The 26,143-nt window shown below is 37.9% G+C and overlaps 7 protein-coding genes across 13 annotated transcripts in view; 4 read left to right on the forward strand and 3 right to left on the reverse strand.

Annotated features, from left to right (window-relative positions):
* Positions 1-1,378: 1,378 nt before the first annotated feature.
* On the forward strand, positions 1,379-6,302 carry LOC104806219 (copper-transporting ATPase RAN1-like). Its single transcript, XM_010530995.1, has 9 exons — positions 1,379-1,939; positions 2,360-2,977; positions 3,192-3,621; positions 3,822-4,147; positions 4,229-4,287; positions 4,397-4,739; positions 4,829-4,971; positions 5,209-5,566; positions 5,662-6,302. Exons 1-9 carry the CDS (start codon positions 1,598-1,600, stop codon positions 6,136-6,138), a joined length of 3,096 nt encoding a protein of 1,031 aa, XP_010529297.1. The 5' UTR covers positions 1,379-1,597; the 3' UTR covers positions 6,139-6,302.
* Positions 6,303-7,899: 1,597 nt separating this feature from the next.
* On the forward strand, positions 7,900-8,737 carry LOC104806220. Its single transcript, XM_010530996.1, has one exon. It carries the CDS (start codon positions 8,021-8,023, stop codon positions 8,678-8,680), a length of 660 nt encoding a protein of 219 aa, XP_010529298.1. The 5' UTR covers positions 7,900-8,020; the 3' UTR covers positions 8,681-8,737.
* A 3,965-nt stretch (positions 8,738-12,702) lies between these two features.
* LOC104806977 lies at positions 12,703-13,353 on the forward strand. Its single transcript, XM_010532095.1, has one exon. The coding sequence runs from the start codon at positions 12,703-12,705 to the stop codon at positions 13,351-13,353; it is 651 nt and encodes a 216-aa protein (XP_010530397.1).
* Positions 13,354-13,885: 532 nt separating this feature from the next.
* On the forward strand, positions 13,886-16,280 carry LOC104806221 (protein OSB2, chloroplastic). Of its 4 annotated transcripts, none has more exons than XM_010531001.2 (7): positions 13,886-14,383; positions 14,641-14,779; positions 14,962-15,064; positions 15,371-15,480; positions 15,572-15,723; positions 15,830-15,899; positions 16,014-16,105. In XM_010531001.2, the coding sequence occupies exons 1-6, from the start codon at positions 14,001-14,003 to the stop codon at positions 15,864-15,866; spliced, it is 924 nt and encodes a 307-aa protein (XP_010529303.1). In that variant the 5' UTR covers positions 13,886-14,000; the 3' UTR covers positions 15,867-15,899; positions 16,014-16,105. The 4 variants fall into 4 exon arrangements, with proteins under 4 accessions (XP_010529303.1, XP_010529300.1, XP_010529302.1 ...); XM_010530998.1 differs by having other exon boundaries at positions 13,887-14,383; positions 15,572-15,719; positions 16,014-16,107; XM_010531000.1 differs by having other exon boundaries at positions 13,887-14,383; positions 15,830-15,894; positions 16,014-16,106.
* An 82-nt stretch (positions 16,281-16,362) lies between these two features.
* LOC104806222 (multiple organellar RNA editing factor 1, mitochondrial) lies at positions 16,363-18,871 on the reverse strand. The gene is made up of 5 exons (XM_010531002.2): positions 18,437-18,871; positions 17,687-17,784; positions 17,523-17,588; positions 16,748-17,421; positions 16,363-16,632 (listed from the first exon to the last, which is right to left on the reverse strand). The coding sequence occupies exons 1-5, from the start codon at positions 18,805-18,807 to the stop codon at positions 16,612-16,614; spliced, it is 1,230 nt and encodes a 409-aa protein (XP_010529304.1). The 5' UTR covers positions 18,808-18,871; the 3' UTR covers positions 16,363-16,611.
* A 1,021-nt stretch (positions 18,872-19,892) lies between these two features.
* Positions 19,893-23,267, reverse strand: LOC104806223 (polygalacturonase QRT3-like). Its single transcript, XM_010531003.2, has 3 exons — positions 22,872-23,267; positions 22,403-22,642; positions 19,893-21,005 (listed from the first exon to the last, which is right to left on the reverse strand). The coding sequence occupies exons 1-3, from the start codon at positions 23,067-23,069 to the stop codon at positions 19,986-19,988; spliced, it is 1,458 nt and encodes a 485-aa protein (XP_010529305.1). The 5' UTR covers positions 23,070-23,267; the 3' UTR covers positions 19,893-19,985.
* Positions 23,268-25,191: 1,924 nt separating this feature from the next.
* LOC104806224 overlaps positions 25,192-26,143 on the reverse strand; it is a 5,541-nt gene continuing 4,589 nt past the window's right edge. For 3 of the 4 annotated variants that reach the window (XM_010531006.1, XM_010531004.1, XM_010531005.1), the window contains one exon: positions 25,192-26,143. In XM_010531006.1, the coding sequence (XP_010529308.1) occupies positions 25,651-26,143 (493 nt within the window). In that variant the 3' untranslated portion in view covers positions 25,192-25,650. The other variant, XR_770589.1, reaches the window with a different exon arrangement.

The raw sequence follows: 26,143 nt of genomic DNA on the forward strand, positions 1-26,143 counted from the left end.
AACCATACTTGTAAATAATAATCCATGGCAAGTGACACACACCCATATAACCCATACATGCTTATAATAACATCTAGGATGATAAAAATATGTAAAAATGTTCTGATAATATTATATATTATTCCAAAACCAAACCTAGTCTGTACCAAGATTGGTCTGAACCAAGAAAATTGACGTCTGTACCAGCTATGGTTAGATCAACAAATCTCTCCGGCCGATCGAAATGACGAAAATGCCCCTAACCACGTTAACGACTTCCGGGGGACTTGGCGTGTGAAAGAAATGAAATTAACAGTTTGTTGATATTCGTTGTTATAATATTTTGGGTTTTTGGATAATATTAATAATATATATATGAACGACGAAAACAACAATAGAAACATGTTTATATGTAGCATTAAAAGAACAAAAGTAGGTGAGTGAGTAAAGGTTTGTATTATTCAAAGTGTAATAATTCCGTGCATGCATCGAAACGTATAAAAATTATTTATATATATCAAATTAGTTCCCTAACAAAATGTGAAAAAAAAAAGAAGATTCTCATTAATACTTTAATAAAGAAATTGGTCGTTTGACGTTGTCGGCTGTCGGCTCCTGTAAGGTTTGTTCGGTTATATTTTCCGTCTTTAATTTTTTCTCTTTTTTCCTTTTATATTTTAGTGACATCGAAATCGGCTTTTGATTAGTGGAGTGGAAGTCACCTTTCCAACAAAAGACGAACTATTGTTGGTTCTGTATATAATATGCTTTTTTTTATAAATTTTCATAATCACGTAAATATAAAGATGATACTCACCTTAGCAAATAAAAAATAAAATAAAATAAAATAGATTTAATTACTTCTCAACTTTTTTTTACTGAAATTCAAAGTGGTTCATGCATGCAATTGATCGGGAACAACGACTAACACTTTCTGTCCACTTATGATTAATCATCGTTTCCAAAGAAAAATTAAGTGATGATTAGCTTTAGATAGCCCCCTCCTAAAATTCCATTAGCCATTATAACTAATTCACACCACTCCAATATCGTACATAAAAGAATTACCAAAAATCTTACTCTCTACGAATATCTAAATAAAATATCGATTATATATGAATCCAATTGGATTTTTATTTTATAAAATCATCTAAAAACTATATATTTTTTAATTAAAGCAATTTATAATTCTTACCAAAAAACATAACAGAAACGGATAAAACGTGGGATCGCTTCTGTACTGTACTACCACTCGCCATGGAAGTGCAAAAGCCCAAATATGTAAATACCAAAACAGCTCAGGGGTACAACAGTCATTTAATCCCGGCTTTTTTTTTTTTTTTCCAGTTGACCAATAGCCGTCGCCACCCATGAACATGAACATCCTCCTCTCACCAGGAAAATCTTCATCTTCATTTTCATTTTCTTTTTTATTTTAAATTTTATCTTCATTCTCTCTCCTTCTTGTCACGAAATTCCACCATTTCTCTCCATACAGAGGAATAGAATCAATCTCTACATATATATATATGCGTATGCTCATACATAAACAAGAATCCTAGCTTTGACCTCGTCGTAGGCGTGTCTCCGCCTGCTTCTCGTCGGAATCGTTAAGGATATGGCGCCGAGTGGACGGGGCGTTCAGTTGATACCGGTATCGTCTTCGGCCGCGGCGGCGGAGGCGGCGATCGGCATTAGAGATTCCGATTTCGGGGCGATGGAGGAGGTCAGGCTCCTCGACGCGTACGATGACGGAACCACCGGGGATTTGAGTAGGGTCGAGGAAGGCGGCGGGAGTGGCGGTGTGAGGAGGATTCAGGTTAGAGTGACAGGCATGACTTGCGCTGCTTGTTCTAATTCCGTAGAAGGAGCATTGAGGAGCGTTAATGGCGTACTGAGCGCCTCCGTAGCCTTGTTGCAGAATAGGGCCGATGTCGTTTTCGATCCCGATCTGGTCAAGGTTAGAGATTCTTTTCCCTTTTGCTGCATCTTTTCCTTGTGCGTCCGATTCGGGCGAATTTGTTGGATTTTTCTTTCCTAATTTCTTTGCGTGTGAGGTAATCAAAAGGCAGGATCTTTCTGGGTATTGTAAATGCATGTTCTTTAAATTATGTAATAGCTGACAGCAGACATTTATAATGCGAATTGGAAATCACAGTTACTTTACCAAATCAGGGGTTGCGATTTTAATATACAAAGACATATATTGGCTCTGGTCCCTTGCTCTTAACATTCCTGGGGTGAATTTGTGATAAATCCTGAAGTTAAGTCAGTGTCAAGAATCGTTTCTGAGAAAGCGCACTTGTGGGTTTTTGTTTGTTTATCTCCAGAAATTGATCTTTCAGTGATTGGAAGTATTTGGCTGTCTTCTTTACTTCAGGAGGAGGACATTAAAGAAGCCATTGAAGATGCTGGATTTGAAGCAGAGATTCTGTCGGAACCTAACACCACAGGGACAAAAGCACAAGCTACCACCTTGGTTGGGCAGTTTACCATTGGAGGGATGACCTGTGCTGCCTGTGTTAATTCAGTCGAAGGCATTCTAAGAGATCTTCCTGGTGTCAAAAGGGCAGTAGTGGCCTTGGCTACTTCATTAGGAGAAGTCGAGTATGACCCGGCTATAACCAGCAAAGATGATATAGTTAACGCAATCGAGGATGCTGGTTTTGAGGCTTCACTTGTGCAGAGCAGTCAGCAAGATCAAATTGTGTTAAGTGTTAATGGCATCTTTAGTGAATTTGATGCACAGATCCTAGAAGGTATACTCACTCGGTTGAGTGGGGTTAGACAATTTTGTCTTGACCGGATATCGGGAGAACTGGAGATGGTTTTCGATCCTGAGGTTGTCAGTTCAAGATCCTTGGTGGATGGGATCGAAGGAGGAAGCAATGGGAAGTTCAAGTTGCGGGTAATGAATCCTTACGAAAGGTTGAACTCTAAAGACACCGGAGAAGCTGCAAGTATGTTTCGGCTTTTCAACACCAGTCTTTCTCTCAGTGTGAGTTACTTCTTTGTTCCCTTTCCGTCTCTTCACAAAAGTATTCCCTTACCTAATCTTATCTTGCTCGGGTTAAGGCAAGTCTTGTGGCTGTTCTATCAGTTAGATAAACTCAAATGGTTAACACGTCATTTGTGATGCATTCAGATGTCATCTTAGATCTCTTATCTAATGCCACTAATTGAGACGATTCTTATCTTTTTTTCAAATCCAGATTCCTCTGTTCTTCATCAAAGTTGTGTGCCCACATATCCCTATGCTAGACTCCTTGCTGGTTTGGAGATGTGGACCATTTATGATGGGTGATTGGTTGAAATGGGCATTGGTAAGTATTATTCAGTTTGTTGTCGGGAAGCGTTTCTACGTTGCAGCAGGAAGAGCTCTTCGAAATGGTTCGACTAATATGGACGTTCTGGTCGCGCTTGGAACCTCAGCTTCTTACTTCTACTCTGTCGCGGCTCTTCTGTATGGAGCGGTCACTGGGTTTTGGTCTCCAACATACTTTGAAACGAGCGCTATGCTGATAACGTTTGTCTTGTTGGGAAAGTATTTGGAAGCTCTCGCAAAGGGAAAGACGTCAGATGCTATTAAGAAACTCGTAAAACTCGCTCCCGCCACCGCAATTCTGCTCGTCAATGGCAAAGGTACAGTTTCTCGCTTGTCTGAAACAGCTATGTTCCGTTAGAATGATTGCTGTACCAAAGTGTCGGTGGTAATATCGTCAGTTTGAAATCCTTCGACTCTTTTTTGACGAGGATCAAGAAGAATACGAATTGATCATCAAATCTTTGACACAAACCAGTTTAAGTGCTGATTAGTTTCATGTTTGGTCTAAATTCTGTAGGCGGAAAGGCGGTTGGGGAAAGAGAGATAGATGCTTTGCTGATTCAGCCTGGCGACACGTTGAAAGTTCTTCCGGGTACAAAGATCCCGTCAGACGGTGTCGTGACATGGGGAACAAGTTACATAAACGAGAGTATGGTGACGGGTGAATCGGTTCCAGTATCTAAGGAGGTCGATTCACCCGTAATCGGAGGTACGATGAACATGCATGGTGTTCTTCACATCAAAGCTACAAAAGTTGGGTCGGATGCAGTCCTTAGTCAGATCATAAATTTGGTCGAGACAGCTCAAATGTCTAAAGCTCCTATTCAGAAGTTTGCCGATTATGTATGTGTCGGTTCTTACTCTTATTCGATAGTCCTTTCGCAATATAATCCCGGATTTATCTCGGCTTCTCCCCTGCTGCAGGTCGCTAGCATTTTCGTCCCGATAGTGATTACTTTGGCACTATTCACTTTATTGGGCTGGTGAGATTCGGGACACTAAGATTTCAGCGGTTTCTTTACGTCTAATTTTGTGTATATACGTGTTAAATCAGCCGTTGTTGGTATATTTCTCGAATCGAATGCTTTGTAGGCTAATTGGCGGAGCCATTGGAGCTTACCCAGAAGAATGGCTGCCGGAAAACGGAACTTACTTCGTTTTCTCGCTCATGTTTGCAATATCGGTTGTAGTAATAGCTTGCCCGTGTGCTCTCGGGCTGGCAACTCCGACCGCTGTTATGGTCGCGACGGGAGTCGGGGCAAGTAATGGCGTTTTGATCAAAGGAGGAGATGCATTGGAAAGAGCTCAGAAGGTGAAATATGTGATATTCGACAAAACAGGCACTCTAACTCAAGGGAAAGCTACTGTTACAACCGCGAAAGTTTTCTCGGAGATGGACCGTGGAGAATTCCTTACGCTCGTTGCGTCCGCTGAGGTCTGATATATTCTTTTTTCCAGAATTCCGAGATTGCTGTTTTGATAAATTTACTGAATATATTCATCGGGTTTTTTCCTCTTCTTTAGGCAAGCAGTGAACACCCGCTGGCAAAAGCAATAGTCGAATACGCTCGGCATTTCCACTTCTTTGATGAATCCGAAACAGACAAGAAAGACTCCCGAGTTTCGGGATGGCTCCTCGAAACCTCGGGTTTCTCCGCTCTTCGCCTGTGTTAATTCAGTCGAAGGCATTCTAAGAGATCTTCCTGGTGTCAAAAGGGCAGTAGTGGCCTTGGCTACTTCATTAGGAGAAGTCGAGTATGACCCGGCTATAACCAGCAAAGATGATATAGTTAACGCAATCGAGGATGCTGGTTTTGAGGCTTCACTTGTGCAGAGCAGTCAGCAAGATCAAATTGTGTTAAGTGTTAATGGCATCTTTAGTGAATTTGATGCACAGATCCTAGAAGGTATACTCACTCGGTTGAGTGGGGTTGTTGCTGCTTATCGATCGGTGAACGTTTCATTCTGGGTTTAACCGGCAATAATCTTTTTGTTTCGATCAAGGTCGGGAACCGTAAACTTATGACGGAGAATGGTATCGCCATCCCGGACCACATCGAGAATTTCGTTGTGGAACTCGAAGAAGGTGCAAAGACGGGAATACTCGTTGGCTACGACAGCAAATTGGTAGGTGTAATCGGAGTTGCGGATCCGCTAAAGCGAGAAGCGGCCGTCGTCGTGGAGGGTCTCCTTAAAATGGGAGTTAGACCCATAATGGTCACCGGAGATAACTGGAGAACAGCCATGGCGGTCGCCAAGGAGGTACACGTCAAATCCACTTACAAAATGGTCATCCCTACTTTACATGATTTATAAGAAGAATCAATTCTAAACCCGAATGAATATTATATGAACAGGTCGGGATCGAGGAAGTGAGAGCGGAGGTGATGCCAGCAGGGAAAGCGGACGTGATCCATTCGTTGCAGAGAGACGGAAACACGGTGGCAATGGTGGGAGACGGGATAAACGATTCGCCAGCTTTGGCCGCAGCCGACGTGGGAATGGCGATAGGGGCGGGGACGGATATAGCCGTGGAAGCGGCGGACTACGTCCTGATGAGGAACAACCTCGAAGACGTGATCACGGCCATCGATCTCTCCCGGAAAACGTTCTCGAGGATCAGGCTGAATTACGTTTTCGCCATGGCCTACAACGTGGTGGCCATCCCGGTGGCGGCCGGAGCGTTCTACCCGGCGCTGAGGGTTCAGTTGCCGCCGTGGGCTGCCGGCGCGTGCATGGCACTCTCCTCGGTCAGTGTGGTTTGCTCCTCGTTGTTTCTCAGGAGATACAAGAAACCAAGACTCACCACTGTCTTGGAGATCACAGTGGAATAGTTAGTGTGTGTAATGGACCGACCCCCCTTTTTATTTTTTTTGGAAAAAACTAATAACAGTTTTTTTTCGTGTTTTGTAAAATTCCACGGAATTGAATTTTGTTGTAACGACTTGATCCAGAAAACGGTCCGTTAAATCGTATGATTACAGCGGCTGTTCAAATACTTCCGTGTTGAACTGTACGCCCCTTTGAAAAATCTCAGTGGAAAGATTCAACAAAGTGTTTGAAGTCAAATGAAGGTTTTTGGTTGAAAGAACACAGGGAAGGGGGAGTCACTTGTCAGAGACTCGATCTTGTCCTTTTGAAACACTGACGGTGTTCTCACGATTTTTTCGGTTGACTGGTCAACTCTTCCATTCACATCTCACCTCTCCTATCATATATATATATATATATATATATATACACGCACATAATATCTCAGAAAATTCTGAATCCCGAACACAACGATCATACTGAAACCTACGACAGTTTATATCCATGAGTTTAATTGGTATACCATAAACTTATGCATCAACGTTAGAATTTAGGATATTCTGGGATTTGATTTAATTTTGATTCTTAAAATAAAACTATATATATAAATTGGATTCTTATATCAAATTTGGTTGGATTCGAACTGTTTTAATGTTCGGTTTATATTCGGTTTTTGTTAAAAACAAATAGATTTTTTAAAATTATGTTAGGTATGTAAGCCGTTCGACCAAGGAACAAATACTATGATCGAGAGATCATCATCGTGATAATTTATTTTAATCTGAGTTTATATTTTATTTTATGGAAATTCGAGAATAGACGACAGCTCAGTTGGCTGACAATCAACGCAAAAGTACGTCATTAATTAGCTGTGATTATATGTATGTATGTAGAATAACTTCACAAATTAAGTGTAGTAGCCACAATTAAAACGAGGTTTTAAAATATGACGGCAGCATCTTCTCGTCATTGCTTACATATCATTCCTATACACACACACATATATATTATATATAGAGAGAGAGAGGGAGTATTCTTTTTTTTATTTAAGGAGAGATATTTTTAAATAAAAAAAGAAGACCGAGAAGTGCATCAACCCTAGCAAGTCAAGTCTTCCAAAACATCATTCTGATGTTGTAGCCAATCTGTTGTTTCCTGGAAACATATGTTTATATTTATTGCTTAACCTATCCGTAAGAATATTTTATTATTTATGCATTTATTTATAACTATACATCTTCTTTTAATTAATAAGATATATATATACACACACCACCTGTACATTATTTGAAATTATGTATTTGGGAAGTAGCAAATTGTTTTCTCCTGTGAAAAAAAAAACAAAATGTAACAAAAAAATTAAAACAACAGCCTAAAGAAAGGAGAAAAAATGGGTCTAATAAAAAAAAATTCTAAATTGAATATGAATATTATTAGTACTAAGTATTTCAATGAAATATCCAAATATCATGACCAAGTACTTATCAAAGATAACTTCGTTGACCCGCTTTACGGAGCCCATTACCGTTGACTTCTTCTAATCAAGTTGATAATACATGTTACCAAAATATGTACTTCAAAGTACAAACCTATATATACATACCCATGTATGTATGTATATATACACAGGAATTATACATATGAAGTTGACGGAAAATAATAGATATATATGCATTCTTACTTCCTCAACACTCAAATATGATTTGCACACTGCACGATATATTTGGTATATGTAAAATTAATTAGCATAGAAGTCAATGCAAAGACCATAATGAGTGAATGAATCGAACTCGTCCTGCATTTAAATGGACCTTGAACCCAACCTTATGCTTCTCTAAATCTCAAAAAAAAAAAAAAAAAGGAGCGACCAAAATAAAATCATTAAAAGAAAAAAAAAGAAGAAGAATGAACAGAAACTCTAGTGGAGACGAGTGGTTACAGTACTTCGAACAACAAGTACAGGAGATGGGTCGGTCGGTCAACGCCCTCGACATGACGTCATCGTCGGAATCTTTCACCGTATGCCACGTGGCAGCGCCGGAGAACGCCGGACGGAGACCTAGGACATCGAGGAGAGCCAAACCCACGACTCTGCTCAACGCAAACCCTAGCAACTTCCGAGCCATAGTTCAGCAGTTCACCGGCTGTTCCTCCGCCGGAGAAAACTCCGTCCGGAGAAGAGGTCCGGTGACTTTGAACTTCGGGTCGCCGAGCTCGGTCTCGGAGGAAGACGTTTTCCCGCGCTCAGGCGATGGCGGATACCAGCGGAATTACGATAATGCCCTTCACGGTTCTTGGCCGCCGCGGCGCGAGGAAAACGGTGCCGGAGGTAAGGGAAGGGCGTCGTATGGGATGGCCCATGAAAGCGGTCTGATGTCGCATGGTTCGAGTGATGATCATCATCATCATGATCATCACCATGATGATGGTGTCACGAGGGAATATTCGGGGAATACTAGTTCTGATATGTATATTGATTATGATGATATTTCCCAGGGTGAACTCTTTGACACCACTATGTTTCAGGAGTTCACGAAGGGTGATATCGATAGGATGCTTGATTAGTATATATATATATATATATAAACGTTAGGGAAATATATAACTCGATTTCTTCAACAATACCGAGGTTCTTTTTCCATTTACGACAATGTTATCTTTTTTGTCCAAATCAGAATGTCTGAAAAGACCAGAAAATAAAATGTATCTTCAAATACTTTTTCGTAATTTGGTACCAAGAATCACGTTTTTACATGGTGCATGTCACATTAAAAGTATGTTTCTTTTTCATATAATTGCAGTTCTATGATCTGGATCAAATAGGGTTGAATTTGAAAACGTAACATTTAGATTTATAGATATACTGATAATCAAACATAAACATATGTATATATATATATACACACACTCATGCATGAAAATGTTCATGTTTACGTACGTGTATATATATGTACATTTACGATAATCTTACAGTTCTAAATTCACCGATTTCTCGGTAGAAGGATCAGGTGATTAATAAAGTGACACTATAAGCAATGAAATTAAGTTGCGTTGGACCGTTGGATTTACCGTCTGTGATACCGTGTCATTCGTCCGACACTTGGAGCTGTGAGGCGTTGCGAAGTCTGATCCGAAAGGTCGAGGGTTCCATCGTTATAAAAAAAAATTGAGGACCGAATCTGACAAAGGACGAGGATTTGAAAAATTATAAGTCAACGTTCTTATGAAAATGATAGGTTAATTTGATTACGTTGGATTTAAATAATTTTAAGCAAGAAATCGGTGTTTTTACGAGTGTTAAAAAAAAAGGATTTTGTCGGTTTATGAAATGTTATTTTCCGGTCAACAATTCTGACCAATTGACTATGGACCTAAATTGGTCAACGTAATTGGTATCTCTGTAATTCCCAACCCTTTTCACACTTCATTACAAATACTGAATCTAACAATAATTATCGTTACAACGTTACGCGTGATCATATATATATATATATATACATACAAATTGCGTTTTGTAAATCCATCACCAAAATGAATATCAATTGCATAAATATATATACTCGTAATATATAAATCAATTGAAAACACCTTCTATTTTTTTGTTGTCTGAATTCATTTGCTTTCGTATCCATGTAGATCTCCTGAAGTTTCCTAGAAAGACAGCCGATTATTATTATTATTTTTTGTTCATGTGTATCTACCACGGTTTTGGTCCTACATTAATTAATCTTGGGGTTTTGTATTTATTTGCGAATTACGTTACATAATTCCCAAATATATATATATACACACACATATATACAAAATAATATATACAATAGGTTAGTTTTAATAATTTATCAACGAATTATTATATTTTAAATATCTAATATAAAATAAAACTCTATCAAATAGAATGATATACTGGGAGCAGTTTTGTTTTTAATTTAATGAGAATATGATAAACTAACATATATGGGATTTGATTTTCGTGCTTATCCGATTTTATTGTATTTATTTGTTTCGGTGGAAGATTATTCCGAGTTTAATATTAGTCGGTTAGCTAAATAATTCCTCGTCGGTCATTAGTTTGGTCAATTTTTCTATATATTTTTTTGTTACTTACGTTTCATTAAGGAAAAAAATATGGATCATAATGGTGAATAATTATTTATATTATTTTTTTGGTATATAATTATTTATATTTCATTTTTACTAACATATAAATAGACTTTAATTTATTATAAAAGGTGCAATTGAGTTCAAATCTCGGACTTAACTAACAACTTATTAGAATATTAGATCCGTTAACTAACAACTTAATTGTCGTTTGAACAAAAAAAAACTTAATTGTCGGATTATTGTTTCTCAACATCGTTGATCTTTTGGTGTTACTCTTCAAATGTTCCTTCGTTTCATACCCCAAAACCCTAATGTTTCGTTTTGATAAATACAATAGAGAAAATGACTCTAATTTATTTATTTTTATTTCAGCTGATTTCAATTTTCAATACTACAGCTTTTTTTATTTATTTAAAAAACACGTTAAAATAACTTGACTTAAAACGGATGAATTTTTTAAATGATGAAACCAAGAAAATGATAAAATCCAATAAGGGCATCATCGCCATTTGGTGACTGAAGTCGTCCTTTGAAATTGGATGTTTTTTTTTTGGTAAAGATGAATATATAAATAAAATAATGTTTACAGTCTCAATAGACCAAGCAGATGTGGGTTATAGCCCCCATTTTACAGCCAAAAGATTGGATTCCATAATTCGGATTTGCAAAACTTACAAAACCGCATAAAACCTTGTTTTCTTGCTTTCTTGCATCACGTCTCGTCTCGCCGTTGGTCGAAGAGATAGTACCAGCTCTGCAATATAGGATTGCACTCTTGGGATCCCTCACTTTGTAGAGAAAATAGATAACATCTCATTGTATCATTCACACGGGTAATGAGGGAAGCTGTGGATGTGGCCTCTTGTTTAAAGATCCGTGAATTACGCTCTCGCCAAATATAATATGCAATGACTTGTAAGAGCAGCTTCGCTATGGTGATGCGGTGTTGTGACGTTTCCTCCTTGTTCTCGTTTAGCCATCGTCCGAAATCGGTGTAATCAGATGGTGGTAAAGTCCAGATTCGTCGGGCAAAGGTTCTCCATACTTCCGAAGAGATGTTGCACCTGAAGAATAAATGTTTATGTGATTCTGACTCCAGCCGGCACATGGGACATGAGGGCTCTGTGTTTATGCCCCACCTTGATAGCCGATCATGTGTGGGTAGACGGTTCAGAAATACCTACCAAAGTAGGAAAGCATATCGAGGAAAGCTTTGCTTAAACCATACCAGGTTGTACCAGTGGACCATAGGAGATCGTAATCTGAGTAGCTTCCAAGTTGATTTCGTTGAGAAAGACTTGGTGAACTTGGAGTCCGCACATTTCCAGAGATAGCAATCTGCTCCATGGGACTGCTTTGGCGCTTCTTTTCCGGCTAAGGCAATGTGAAGTTCCGGCTAAGGCAATTTGAAATTGGATGTTAATCATATCACCACTTGTAATTGGTGAATAAAATCACGATTTCTTGACTATATTCAAACTCGGACCAACTTTTTTTTTTTCGGACCTCCATGTTACAAATTATAAGTTGTGAATAGAGAAGATCACTAAATTTTATATGAATTATTTATTATTTGTTACGAACACTACTTCTACTCTGCATTATAATTTATTTTTAATTGGACATCTATTATTACCTAGCTAGTTGATGTATTTTTCGAAGTTAAATGAAAATCACTTTTTTGTTTTGTGTTTTCTTAAAAAGTAAATTACTACTTTTAACTTAAGAAATTACTTTTTTATGTTTAAAATATGCATTCTTCGCGGGAAAAAAGTACAATAATTATGACTAGGAATGATTATTTTATTGGAATCAAAGTGGTGTTCACATTTCGCATCTCGCTCAAAACAATTTGCACATGTCTCGGCCCCGATGAATATGCTTGTCTGAATTTAATATATATATATATATATATATATATATATATATGTATAATAGCATATTCCCATACAAATTTGTGTGTAAATATGTCAAATTCAAAATTTAATTTTAAATAAAACTACACCAAAATGTATTTGTATGTACATATATGTATACATGTTTATATGTATGTATATAATATTTTTTTATTTTTTTACTTTTTTATTTTATATTTACATGTATATATATATATATATATTTTTTTTTACTTTTTATATTTTACATTTCATTTTTTATTTTTATTTCTATATGGCATGCTTATGATAGAAAAATATGACGATGTGTCAACCGTGTTAATTAAAGGAAGTCAGAGAGTATTAACGCCATTTGATGTTGTGTAATACATTGTAACAAATTTCGAAATTTGATGATGGATATTTACATATTTTAAATTTTGGGGTAGTTTTATATAAAAGTAAAAATTTAAAAATATGTTATTTTCCATATATATATATATATATATATATATATATATATATAATAATAATAATAATAATAATAAAGTCCCGTGTATATAAACTGACCATGCAGTCTGTATTTATACGCCTATGCAGCCAAAACACACAATGGGCACGAACCCCAGCTCTCACCGGTCGCCCGAAAATTTTGGACCGCCACCACCGATAACGACGAAGACCACGAGCTCCGACACCATCTGCATGACGTCAGCATCCGACCACGGCGGCGCCGGCGCCACGTCAGCATCCGTCAGGAAGCGGTCGAGGGCGTCGAGTGCAAGAAGAGCCAAACCGACGACTATACTCACCGCAAACCCTAGCAATTTCCGAGCCCTAGTTCAGCATTTCACCGGCCGTGATTCCGACGAGATCTCCATCCGGAGAAGAGGTCCGATGACGTTGGATTTCGGGTCATCGGCTTATTCCTCCGGCGTCGGGGTTAATTACGGTTATGCCCTCGATCAAGCTCAACCGCATAGACAGGAAGACCAAACCGGACGTACGGAACGTTGTCATAGAGAAACGACACCGTATCAGACTGGTGGAGGGAGTTCTTCAAATTTGCATGGTGGGTATGATCATGATCATGATCATTATCTTGATCATCATGATGTGCTATCGGAACAGTATAACTCCGGGGGTAGTAATCATGGTATGGATCACATGGGTTACGATAATCATAATCACGAGCATCACGATGTTATGATGTTGGAAGAGCTTATGATGATGGATGATCTAGATGTGCAAAAAAAAACTTAAAAATCAAGTGCAGATGATGTAAACCATGCACATGCATGGTTATAATAATGATGATGAACATTAGTTACATTATAATGATGATATATACATATATATATATATATATTATATTTACGTGAGATTCATACTAAAACGTTTTATGATCGAGATTTATATGAATATTAGAAAACTATATCTGTTCTGGTCAACACGGCAAACTATCATTGCAGCTTCAGACAAATGTGGAATTAGAAGTTTGTGTTTTTATTTATTATTATTAAAATAGATGATTACGTAGTATTGAAAAAAGAAAGAAAAACCAATAGTTTTGTCACTTGACCCATCATTCATGTCTGTAATGAATTAAGCCTTGGGTAAAGTTTCTTGCATTTCTAATTGGGCCTATGGATAATAAATAGGCCCAATAAGAGTACTGTGATCTCAAACTAAACCGGAAATTGAATCAGCGGCAAGAACGAAAAAAATTACAGTTCGGTTTAATCCGGTACGGTATTTTCTGAATCGGTTTATCTGTCGGTCATCGCTGATGAAGGATTGCGTTTGTCCATCATCTCTCTCCGTCCTCCATTTGCTTCCTTCCTTAAACCCTTGGCGCGGAAATTTAGGGCTTTTCCGAATTCTTGGCTTCTTCGTTCGGGCATGAAACGATGAACTTAATCTTCAAATCCGTGACCAGAGTCGTCGTCTGTTCGTCCATTTTCCACTCGAGTACAGCCGCACTTCCTAGACGAAAATTGGTAATTTCGCAGCAAGTTCGCTTCTCTTCCGCCGCCGTCAACGGAAAAACCGGTGGCGGCGGAAGGAAACCCAGAGCTAAGGCGCCGGCGAAGATTCCGGAGTTGGAGCGGGAGAAGGAAGAGAAGGAGTTGCCAAGGCCGAAGGAGATAGTTTTCCAACCGGAGGTGGGGAATTGGGTCAACCTGATCGGGTTTGTCGATCAACCCGTTCAGTTCGAAGCTTCTTCCGACGGGAAATTCTGGGCCGGCACCGTTATCTCCCAGCGTTCCGATTCTGATTCCTCTGCGTTTTGGTACATCTGTCCCCAATTCTGCACTTTCCTTCATCATCTATATGGTTACGATTACACTGTTACTTGCACAAACGCTTGATAAGAGGCTGGCGATTAATATCGTGAGGGTTTCGTTTCGTATCTTCATTTTCGAATGCTGGGAAGTATTCTACGTTGGCAAACAATGGAGGAGAAGCAATATCCTTAAACCGCTGCATTATAATCTCCCATAGCGAACTGTTAATTTTTTTTTGTAAATTTTTCTGTATGTTTTTCAGGGTTCCAATAATATTCGAAGGAGATCTCGCCAAAATTGCAGCACGCTATGTAAAGAAAGATGATCAGATTCATATTTCGGGAAAACTGTTTATAGATTCCCCTCCTCCGAATGTGACATATGCTCAAGCCAGTGTCCAGGTGAGCTTTACGGGGGAAAATCCTGCTTTTAAGTACCATAAGTTTGATGCTAATAGATCCCATCTCAATGTGTTTTGGTTGATTGAAGAGTCTGAAAGAGTATTATCTTGATTGTTCCGTTGTCTCTTCTTGGTCGAATTTGGGATGGCAGTGTAATTCGTTTTGATGTTTGCTCACTACAGGTTATGGTCCAGAATCTCAACTTTGTACATCCTACTACAGCTAAGGTTATGAAGATCTCGTCATCTGAAAATGGAGAGGGTGGCACCAAGAAGCGGCCGCCTGGTATGTCTTGTATAGAGTTTCCGACGCTATGTTATGTATCAAGTAATGTCAAATTTCACCTGTCCGATTGATATGCTCATTGCCCACATTTTTTTATTTGCATCACCTCTGTGCTGTTGCTTTTATGAAATCTAGACCTCGTACTAGTGTGTGTTAGCAAGCCGTGGCGGTGATATAGGAGCTAAGTTTCTGACTTTTTAGGCTGGATTAGTTGATGAGATTTTTTTCTTTTTCTTTTTTCTTTGGTGAATAAACATCAGCAACAATGCTGATTGATAAACCGCCCCGAATCTTCTCCCTCTTTAGGTAGACCTAAGAAGGTCACAGCCACTGAGGAGGCTTCGGATACTTGGAAGCACCTTCTCGTAAATCCAAAAGATTGGTGGGATCACCGTGATAATAAAGCCAATGGATCGGTGAGGAACCCTTTTGGATTTAGTTTCTGTCTCCTCCATCGGTGGCACTAATGGCTTTGGTCTCCACCATTTCTCGGTTTTCCTTTGGTAGGTAAAACCAAGACACCCTGATTTCAAGCGGAAGGATGGCAGTCTTTCTCTGTGGCTGAACAAGGCTCCTGACTGGGTATTGCCAGAGCTTGAAGGAATTAAATTCGATGTTCCAGTCTCCAAACCCAGAGAAGTGAAGCAACGTACAAGTAGGTATTCTTTTACCGCAAGCACGAGTTCTTGCTTAGGTTATATATATATATATATATGCCTTACAGTGTTGTTGTAAAAACCTGAGCTGTTGTGAAATGGTGTGTAGAAGAGGAATCATGGAAGGATTTGGTTCAGAACCCTGATAAATGGTGGGACAACAGATCAAACAAGGTCAAGTATATATCTATCCTCTTATATCATCATACTCTGGGTCTGGGTTTTGGTATTTAACACATGTTCTGTTCTGTCCCCATTCCTTATCACTGATTTGTTCCAAACATCATGGGCAGAGGAACGTAAAAGCACCAGACTTCAAGCACAAGGAAACAGGGGAAGCTCTGTGGCTGAACGAGTCCCCGACGTGGGTATTACCTGAATTGCCTCCTCTCAAGAAGAGGCAACAGGAACGACTAGTACTAGCCGGCAACACCAGCTCGGAATCTTCTTCTTGACCGTTATCCCAAATGTAAAAATGGCTAAAACGTCTCTGTCCAAATTACGATTCAGAAACTCTCGTTCAGATCTATGAATAGAATACATAGCCCATTTGGTTTTTACATTTACTTATTCTCGTTCTCGGACCAGCTTTCTCAGGTTCAGGCAGTGAAAAATCACCGTCAAATGAGAAAACAACAAAGAAGCAGCAGCAGCATATTTTATAAAATCAAAAGTAGATATGGATCAGACAAGCACCAACACTGTTTCCGCAAAGAAACGAAACGTCGAAGTCATCAACCACAATTACTACCAAAACACAAGAAAATTAGATTTTACTGCCCCCCAACCTCCACCAATTATTTACCACAGAGAAGGTCCTCTTCCAACTTTATAGCTTGCAATTTTTCCTTGTTTCCTTCTTCAGTCATCTCACTAAACCATGCTGTCTGCTCAATTTCTTCCCCCTTGAAACTGTCACAGAAAATCACTTCCGTGAGAGAGATCCAAAAAAGATGATACAAGAATACGTTCTAACAATACCAACAATGACAATAGGTGAAAAGGGATTTCAAGTTTGGTGATTTACTTGGTCTGTTCCAGCCTGTCCGACTGGATTAGGATCAGTGTTCGTCCAACCTCCTGCCTCATTCCTTTGTTGCCCCTGCGGCAATGTTTGGTTCTGCCCATATCCCGGATTTCCCGGTTGGCCATAGTTTTGATTCTGCCCGTATCCTGGATTTCCAGCTTGGCCATAGCTTCCACGTTGCGGCGGAGCGTAGTTTCCACCTTGTGGAGGCGCATAGTTTCCACTGCTCTGTGGATAGTAATTTCCAGCGCCCCGTTGGTTGAAATTTCCTTGAGGGGCTTGGTTGAAGTTACCCTGTGGCCCTTGATTGTAGTTTCCCGGTGGCCCTCGGTTGTAGTTAGCTGGAGACCCTTGACCGAAATTCCCAGGTGGGCCCTGGCTGTTGTATCCCTGATGTGGAGGCACCGGAGCTCCTTGGCCTTGGTTATAACTCCCCTGAGGCATTTGACTTCCCTGACCTTGTGATGGGCCATAGTTCTGTTGGGCTGGGTAATTGGGACGAGGGCTGTAGCCCCTTCCATCGCCTTGCATCGGCTGTTGCTGACCATACTGTGTATTTCTTTCGAAGTTTTGAGATCCTTGCCGGTCAAATCGATTCCTATCACGAGGTCTTGATCTCCCATATTGGACAGGGGGCGGCCTGGGCGTAATTACTCCATTCTCATATTTGTCTCCTGAAATGGCAACAGAAGGTAAATGTCTCCAGGAGCCATTTCTGACAGTATGTATGCAATTCTTTTCAATCAATGGGATGGCTTTGTATATAACAGCTCACCTCCATATTCCTTGTTCACTGGATCAATGTAAGAATCTGGTAATATGAAGACAACCCCGGGTACATCTGTTCGAAAGACAAAAATGAAGGTGTCAACATGTGAATTCTGGTAGCTTCTTCTAGTAGCTTCTCCAATGAAAACGAAACAGATACTTGGATCATACCCCTGAACTTTTCCGATTCTTCTTCTGTCATGATTGCCTGAAAACCTTGGTAAGTGGTTGTGCTACAAGCATAGATCTTTTTCTTGGCCTCTTCCAAGCTAAACCACCATCAATACCAAAAGAAATAATATAAGATCCTATCACACCGACAAACATGATGCAACCACCGGAAAACATGAATGGAATTGTGAACTCGATAATCAAACCGAGTCTGCGAGACGTGTGAGATAAAGCTCTACAGGATACAGGACGTCGACTTTCTTATTTCTTTATTAGGCATAGCAAACCAACTCAAAGAAGATACTTTTTTCCACGGATTCACAATAAAAAAATCCAGTTTCCATGTCCAGCGACAAGAATAGAAAGCCAAGTACACAAAAGATTCATATCTTACAGAGTACAGAAACAATTTTCCACTCATTTTTCCGATTTGTAATTCAATTGTACAAAAAGCAAAAGAACTGAGACCAGAGAAAATGAGACAGTATGACATTAATAGGGATCTATCATGTATTAATTGAAGAAAAGTAGCATCCCAAAGACATATTGATAAGAACACGTAACCAGATTCTAAACACGTCCCTACGCTAACAAAATCACACACTTCAAGTTTGATTAAAGTTGCCAGCGAAAAGCGTGAGCAGAAACAGGGGAAACTCAGGGCACCAAAAGTTTGAAACTTCGCAAATGAAGCACAAAATTCCAGAAACATGAATAACCGTAATAAAGAAAATTTTCCAGATACATCACCTGATACCAAGTCCCTGGGCACAGGTCCTCTCGTAGGTTGCGATCATTTCCTCGCGAGGAGGAGGATTATCCTTGGGGAAATCCATGGTGATGAGCCAGTGGTTGTAATCGCATCCCTCGAACAACACTGTGTCGGGCGTGATCTCATCCCCTTCCTTGTAAAGCTTATACTGCTTCGTCGAGAATAGCCTCGCCGTAGCTTGAGCCAATTCCGGAGATGACTCGACCCCTGTTCGGCGGAGCAACGCCGCCGATGTGAAAGGAAGATTGGGCCTTGGCGCGACAGATGCAGGGGAGAGAGAAATGGATCGTCCGAGAGAGGAAGAGACGGTAACGAGAGCTCTCCGGAGACGGTGAGAGAGCATAGCCATGGCTGCCGGAGACGGAGAAAATGGGATGGAGTGGCCTCGGAAGAATCTGGAAGAGCAAAAGGGGCTTAGGGTTTAGGCTGGGTTTATAAACAGACCGAATGGATAAATAAATGGCTATTTAACGTTCTACCCCCTTAATTTTCCACGGATATATGAATGTAACACAAAGTCCTAAAACGATCAGGACTACCCCCTATTGTTTCTGAAGTCGTGACTGTTCATGAAACGACATAACGTTTGCTTCCCGAAAACTGGAACGACGCAAAGTTTCTTGCACATCGTGACTACGAATTTCTGATATCGACTAAAATTGAAAAATCTCTCCGGTCCGGTTCGGTCGGTTCGGCTATCCAAATTAATTTTCCCCAAACCAACAATAGTTCAACTCGTTGGGCCAAAGTTTGGGCCATGAGGCATATTTGGGCTTTCGACTCCGAATTATATTATACGTACTCCGCCCCCTTATATTTCTAAATAAGTTGTTTTATATTTTTTTTCACAATTATTTAAAAAAATATAAAACAAGTCATATATGTCCTATTAAACCATATTTTTATTAATATTCCTATTAAACCATATTTTCGTTAATATTTGATTAGCTATATATTTTTAATTAAAGATAAAATTGGTTTTTTTAATATCTAAAAAAACTAAAAGATATTTATTTAATAACACAAAATATTCTTTAAAATGATATTTATAAATGGAGATACTTTTTTTTTCCTATGTAACAACAATTGGCTTTTGCTTTACTTCTTGGAACTCATAATATCGATTGGTCAGTTCTTTCCTAATCATTCATTCACATTAATAGTGTTTTCCTGTCGAGATGTGTGCAAATAATGGTACGTACACAAAATATTATTACAAACTATTTTTCAATTCGAAAAACACTTCCAAATAATATGCATATATTATATACTAGTTTGTCAAATTAAAATCCTAATTAATATACATTTAAAGTTTTACATTAATATGTCAGCTTTATCTTTTTTCCTTTTCCCCAACTAAATTAGTTTCTCCCTTACGACGTGAGTAAATGCCTATCACCAACTCTTCAACTGTATTCACAATTTTCATTTAACCCTAAAAATGGTTTTCCATTATTGGAAATTACAAAAATATCAAAGAAGATTAAATTTTCAAATAATAATAGTAATCATTTTTATAAAAAAAAATTAATTACCAAAGCTAGAGACTCCTTGATCCACCGTCACATAAACACTCGCAGCCACCGGAGCGTTGGACTCAACGACCACACGATTCTCCGACACGTTCCTCAGCGCGTGAACAGGGAACACGTGCGCATCACGCGCCACCACCGAATACTCCACGTGCTTAATTAGGTTGGGGAACAGCAAAACCGGGTTGAAATCAACGGTCCACGTCGTCCCGTTCCCATCCACCGACCCTTTCGCCACCGTCGATTTCACCGCCATGCCGTTCACACTGTTACGGTCAACGACCACTTGGTCAACGCCCTCAAACGCCTTGCTCGTCTGATCCAATTGCACGATCTGGACCCCATTACCCGACCCGGAAAACATATTGTCCACTATGTTAACTCCTCGAACGACGCCGTTTACCGATTTCAACAATATAAACGCATCACCGAGGAAAAATGTTCCTGAAATCTGAAGCTGAACCGGGTCCTCCGCAACAATACCGGTATAATCCATGTACGAATTCACGATCCGGGTTTGGGTTAAACCGGGTAATTTCAAATAAACCCCGGTTCCGCCAAAACCCGTCGCTTTGTTATAACAGTGGACGCCGGAGAGGATGTTTGCCTGTCCGGATACCATTACCCCTATCCTCGCCGAGAATATAACGGTGTCCGTGACGGCGTTATCGTTGCCGTTGAGATTGATCGCAACGCCGGAGAAGTTTCTCTCGGCCTTGTCGCCGCCGGCGGTGATGTGTTGACCGATGAAGGAGTTTCGGATGTAAGTTTCGTGTCCGTTTCGGACAAAGATTCCGTTTGTGTCGCCGAAGTGAGTGATGTAACAGTTGTCGATGCCTGTCCGGAGAGAATTCACGACGGCGATTCCTCCGCCGCGGTAGTTGCAGTCGACGAGCATGTCTTTTAGGGTTATGAATTCGTAGACGTAATTTAGTTTCGACGATGGGTCGGAGAGATCGATCAAGTATCCGTCCACCGGGAAATCTTCCGATGCTCGGAGCGTTCCTCCGGTGATCTGACGTGTCATGCAAGGCAAAAGAGACTATTTATATTTTCTTTTCCTTTTAGACGAATATTGTTTAGGTAAAGAAAAATAGCTATAAAAATCTAAAGTTTTTTTAATGTAATGTGAAAAAAAAAACATAAACTTGCATGAATGTTAACAGCTACGACGGTCGAGAATATCCTATATTCTAATGAAAGCTAAAATGGAAAACATTTTATTAATTAAGAGAAATATCATATTAATGCATAATCTTATAAAAAAAATTAAATTAATATACGAATTTTATTTTTTTAAATAAATATATATTTCTTATATTAAACTTTAAACTTTTTAAATATAATTAAAATAAATTAAAAACTTTTAAATGGGGCATTATCAAAAATACCCTTAAAATGCTACTTCTACTTCAAAACCTACCCTGGTCACATGTGACCAATGTGACCGAAATATAGTATGGTCACATTTTGATTTTTATCGATTATAACGTTAAATTTATGGTGATCACACTAATTCATTATGTTCATACCTTGTATATCTTACTAATCATTTGATTAAAACATCATAAATTTAACGTTATGAACAATGAGATCAATATGTGACCACACTATATTTCGGTCACATTGGTCACATGGTCACAAGGGTAGGTGTTGAAGTTGAAGTAGCATTTTAAGGGTATTTTTGATATAATGCCCTTTTAAATGCTTTTAAAAATTGTCACGATATTATAATTACCAAATATTACCGTGATATCATGATTTTGGGAAACTAGAAGTTAAAAAAAAAAGTTCCTGTATTTTCTAAAAATTTTAAAGATCGTGTGTTTATTTGGAATTTTTATACAAATTCGTGTATTAATATGAAATTTTTTTAAATGTTAATGTCAAATTTTGCACTGTAAAATGTGAAATTGTATAGAGACCAGAAGAAAATTCAACTTTTAATTTGGAAAAAAAATCAGAGATCTAGAAAAAGGTAAGCAAAGGAGGCATGCAGAAGAAATTAATTCTACAACAAAAAGTCTGCCGACAGAAACGTTCTTTATGGGCAGGTTAAAAAATTTATGATGGTGGTTCGAATTACTAATGAATCGTTATTTTCTCATGAACCCTTTTTTCTCAGTCTTAAATAATATTTTATACTTTAAGAATTAATTAATTTTTCATCCACCTTAATTAATTAGTTCACCAAACCAAACAAACATCCTGATTAAGGTTTACTTTGAAAATAATTTTCTACTGGTGAATAAAGCGTCTAGTCATTGAGTAAATAAGTTCCAACAATGCGTCTGTCCCTTAAGCGCCGTACGTCCATTCAACACGTTAGCTATCACATACATGCATACATGCATACATACATACGTGTCTGTATATATATATATATAATATTTATAAACTCGGGAATTGTACCATGAGATTGCCGGCACCGGCGGAGGGAAAGCGAAGAGGACGACTGAGCAAGTAGGTCCCACCTTCAAGATCGATCTTCGCTCCTCCAAGATTGTTGATACCTTCCATTAATACCCCATGGTTCGGACCGTCGAATGCATCTTTCATCGCTTTCGTGATCGCGTCCGTACTGTCCGATCTCCCGGTCGGATCTGCTCCGTACGACGTCACACGGTATACCACTGGACCTGACGTTGCCGCCTACACAAACACATGATCCAGAGGATATATATATACATATGTATATTCACGTTAAAGTTCCAAACTTTAGGTTATTCTTTAGGTTTTTCTCGAAGAAAAACGTTCCAAGAATGCATAAATTTATAAAAAAAAGAGAGATCAAGAACTGGTTCTAACACACACAAACACACACACACACACACATATATATATATATATATGTATATGTATAAGATAGCAAGAATCGTACCGGAGGAGAAGTAGGAGGAGAAATCGGAGAAAGGAGATTGCGATGGATCATCAAGGAAGCTCTAAGCGATTTCATTTCATGAATCTGCAGGTGCTTGTGTTTCCCATAGACGACGACTTGGTTCAATATCATCACAATGGTCAATACCCACTGCAGAACAGAAATGGAATCTCTAGAAGATTTCTTCATTGTATCCATAATGGGTTTTTTCCCTTCTATTTCTATATCCTAAGTTTGATCCTCTCACCGATGAAAAATGACAATAACGCATTAGATATTTATAGATTCTTGTGATGGATATATATTATGGGACATGGAAAGAAAAGATGGTGTAACTAAGATTAATTTGCATATGAATATAAAAATGTACAAAAACACCTTTATCTTTTCTATTTGAGTCACACTATCTATACATTTACACCCTTGAGGTTTGTTGTCATGTCTCTTTATATTATATGCTTTTAGTATTTCAGGTTCACCCGTATTTTTTCACAATATCTTATTGGATATACTATATACATATATATTTGATCTAAAGGGGAAAAGGGCAATTAATACTTTAGGATATAGATATGAATTTTACGATAAATGTTTCTGTTGAATTTCGTATAGTTTTTTGGCATTTATTTGGTTGATTATTATTATTTTTAATTTCGTTGGAATTTCTTCCAAGTGAAGATTTCTTCATATCCTCCTCTTGTTTTATTTTTTAGTTCGTTGAAATCGATTTCAATTATAATGTAACTAATGCACTTTGCGCTATAACTACTCCAACGAAAAATGATGCAGAATTTCAAATAGAAAGCCTTAGATTTTTCTTTTTTATATAAATAAAAAAACATTAAATCACAACTATAAAAAGCGTTGAGCATTAGCTAATTATGATATGATGTTAGTTGTGCTACCTCAAAGTGGTTAACCCATACATTGATACATCGACCGCTCCTTTTTCCTCCAAAATGTTATTCCTTCTTTATAAAAAAAAAAAGTTTGGTTATTTTATTTTATTTTTTTAGTATCCCAAATAAAATAATATCAAATGCATCTAATATTTAATAGAATTTTCTAGATCAGATCTTATAATATATATATATATATATATATATATATATGCATGTGAAATGAAATGGAGATAAAGTCCATTTTGAAAAATTAATGCTTGCTTTCATACACGGGCAGTTTTTTGGGTTCTTTACTAAATGGGACAAAAAAAAACCTTAATTTGGAAAGTGCACACAAATAATACCCCGGTCCTCTAAGCATATATTTACCTTATTCTCTATCATATATAATCTTTTTCATTTTTTTCTTTTTGTTATTTTATTTTCTTCCTTTTTTTGTACAATTTTCTAATTTTTTGTGTCTTTTTTGCAATTTTTCTTTTTATATTTCCATATTTCTATATATATATATATATTGTTTTATGGGTGTTTATATTGTTTTATTTATTTTCTTCTTTAAATTTGTTACCATTTTACATTCTATATATGTATATTCACATATATGTTTTATATATTTGTTTGGAATTATATTATTTTATTTATATTCTTTCTTATTTATATATTTGTACAGTTTCCTTTATTTAAATGTTTTTCAGTTTTCCTTCTTTATATCTTTGGTTTCATTTTATTTTATATTGTTTATTTTTATGACGTATTATTTTTGTTACCATTTTAAATTTATTTTCTTCCTTATTTATATGTTTGTTCGACATATTATGAGAGTAGAGGAATGAAACTGAATGTGAGAAGTAGGATAGAGCTTTTTAAGAAGTTAGGATATTTTGGATAATTTCAAAAAAAAAAAAAATTACAGTTTGCAGAAAGGATATAAATACAGAGGCCTGCACGTATGCGCCCTATGTCCTTGCCAAATTTTTTAATTTTATTAAAAAATTATACATTTTATATATATTTTTTAAGTGTTTCAACAAATAATATCAAATGCATCTAATAATATTTTTTGCGCATGTGAAATGGAGGAAATAAAGTTCATGTAAAAAAGCTTTTTGAATAATATTTTGTCCCGACCAGAAACTTCTTTAAAGCAAAGCGTCCATTATTGTCTAATTATGATGTTAGTTGTGCTAAATTAAAAGCGTCCATTATTGTGTGTATATAATAAAATTAACCGGATTTAAACCGAATACAAAATAACAAAAAATTACTGAAAACAATTTTTTATTTAAAAAATAACTTTTTAACAAAAATGAATCAAATGGAAACCGAACCAAATTGGGAACAATTGAAAAACATAATGATATAATCCCTATAAACCAATGTAAGCGAATTCGAATATAAATCCATAACCATAGCCTATAAAACGTCATCATTTCGTTTCTTTTCAGATTAAATAACTAATAATCATGCGTTATTTCGTGTTACTAGTTTAATTAACAACACAATTAATTCGAAGATAAATGTCAATTACAAGGAAACGACGTTTAGGCAGTTAGCCTTTCATCTTTCATGCAGGCTTTATATATACAAATACCTTTTCTTTCTTTACCTTGCCAGCTTCTGAGAGATTACCACCTGAAAACACAAACTATGTTAGCGGTTTGACTGAAACACATTAAGATTCTGTGTCGTCCCACAGATTGTGAGTTGTCCGAAAGGGCAATCTCTGCTTCATCTCTGTGCTTAGACTTACCCATGTGAGTATCTTTCCTCGTCGAGCTTTTTCGCAGTAGGTTTAGATGGAAACCACCATTTGCATGCCCAATTCCTTCCTTGGCTCTTTAATGGTTCAGATTCAGGTAATGGTAATGGCCATACGGTCATGGAACAGGGGCTTTGAGAACAGTAAAGACTGGTCCAGCATTGAGAGGAAGAAGATTCCAGTAGCAACCCGAGCTGTCAATGCAACAGCTTTGCCATTTTATCTGATATGAACCCACCGGGAAACGAGTAACGTCAAGCAAGCAGCTTGAAAACCCTTGTCCTCTCTCATTTGGCTCGAGTTTCACAATTGCAACCACACCTTTTCCACTGTTCTTCCAGTCATTTCTTTCTGGATCTTTCCACTTGTCCGATTTTGTGGCATGCTGAAACAGCTTCTCACTCATTTCCATCAAGTCTTCGTTCTTCCAAGGTGAACAACAAGATTGATCTTGCCCTTTTTCTCCGGGGATGTGAAAGGCTAGTCTAGTGTAGAGAAGGCAGTATAACCTAGTTATTTGCACAGGGAGCTTTGAACGTCTATTTTTCAGTTGGAGACAAAGATCCAGCGGCAAGTGAAACCCTTGTTCAACTGAAATTCTGTCAGCATTC

Source organism: Tarenaya hassleriana, unplaced genomic scaffold, assembly GCF_000463585.1.
Source record: "Tarenaya hassleriana unplaced genomic scaffold, ASM46358v1 Cleome12, whole genome shotgun sequence".
In the NCBI taxonomy this organism is placed as follows: domain Eukaryota; kingdom Viridiplantae; phylum Streptophyta; class Magnoliopsida; order Brassicales; family Cleomaceae; genus Tarenaya; species Tarenaya hassleriana.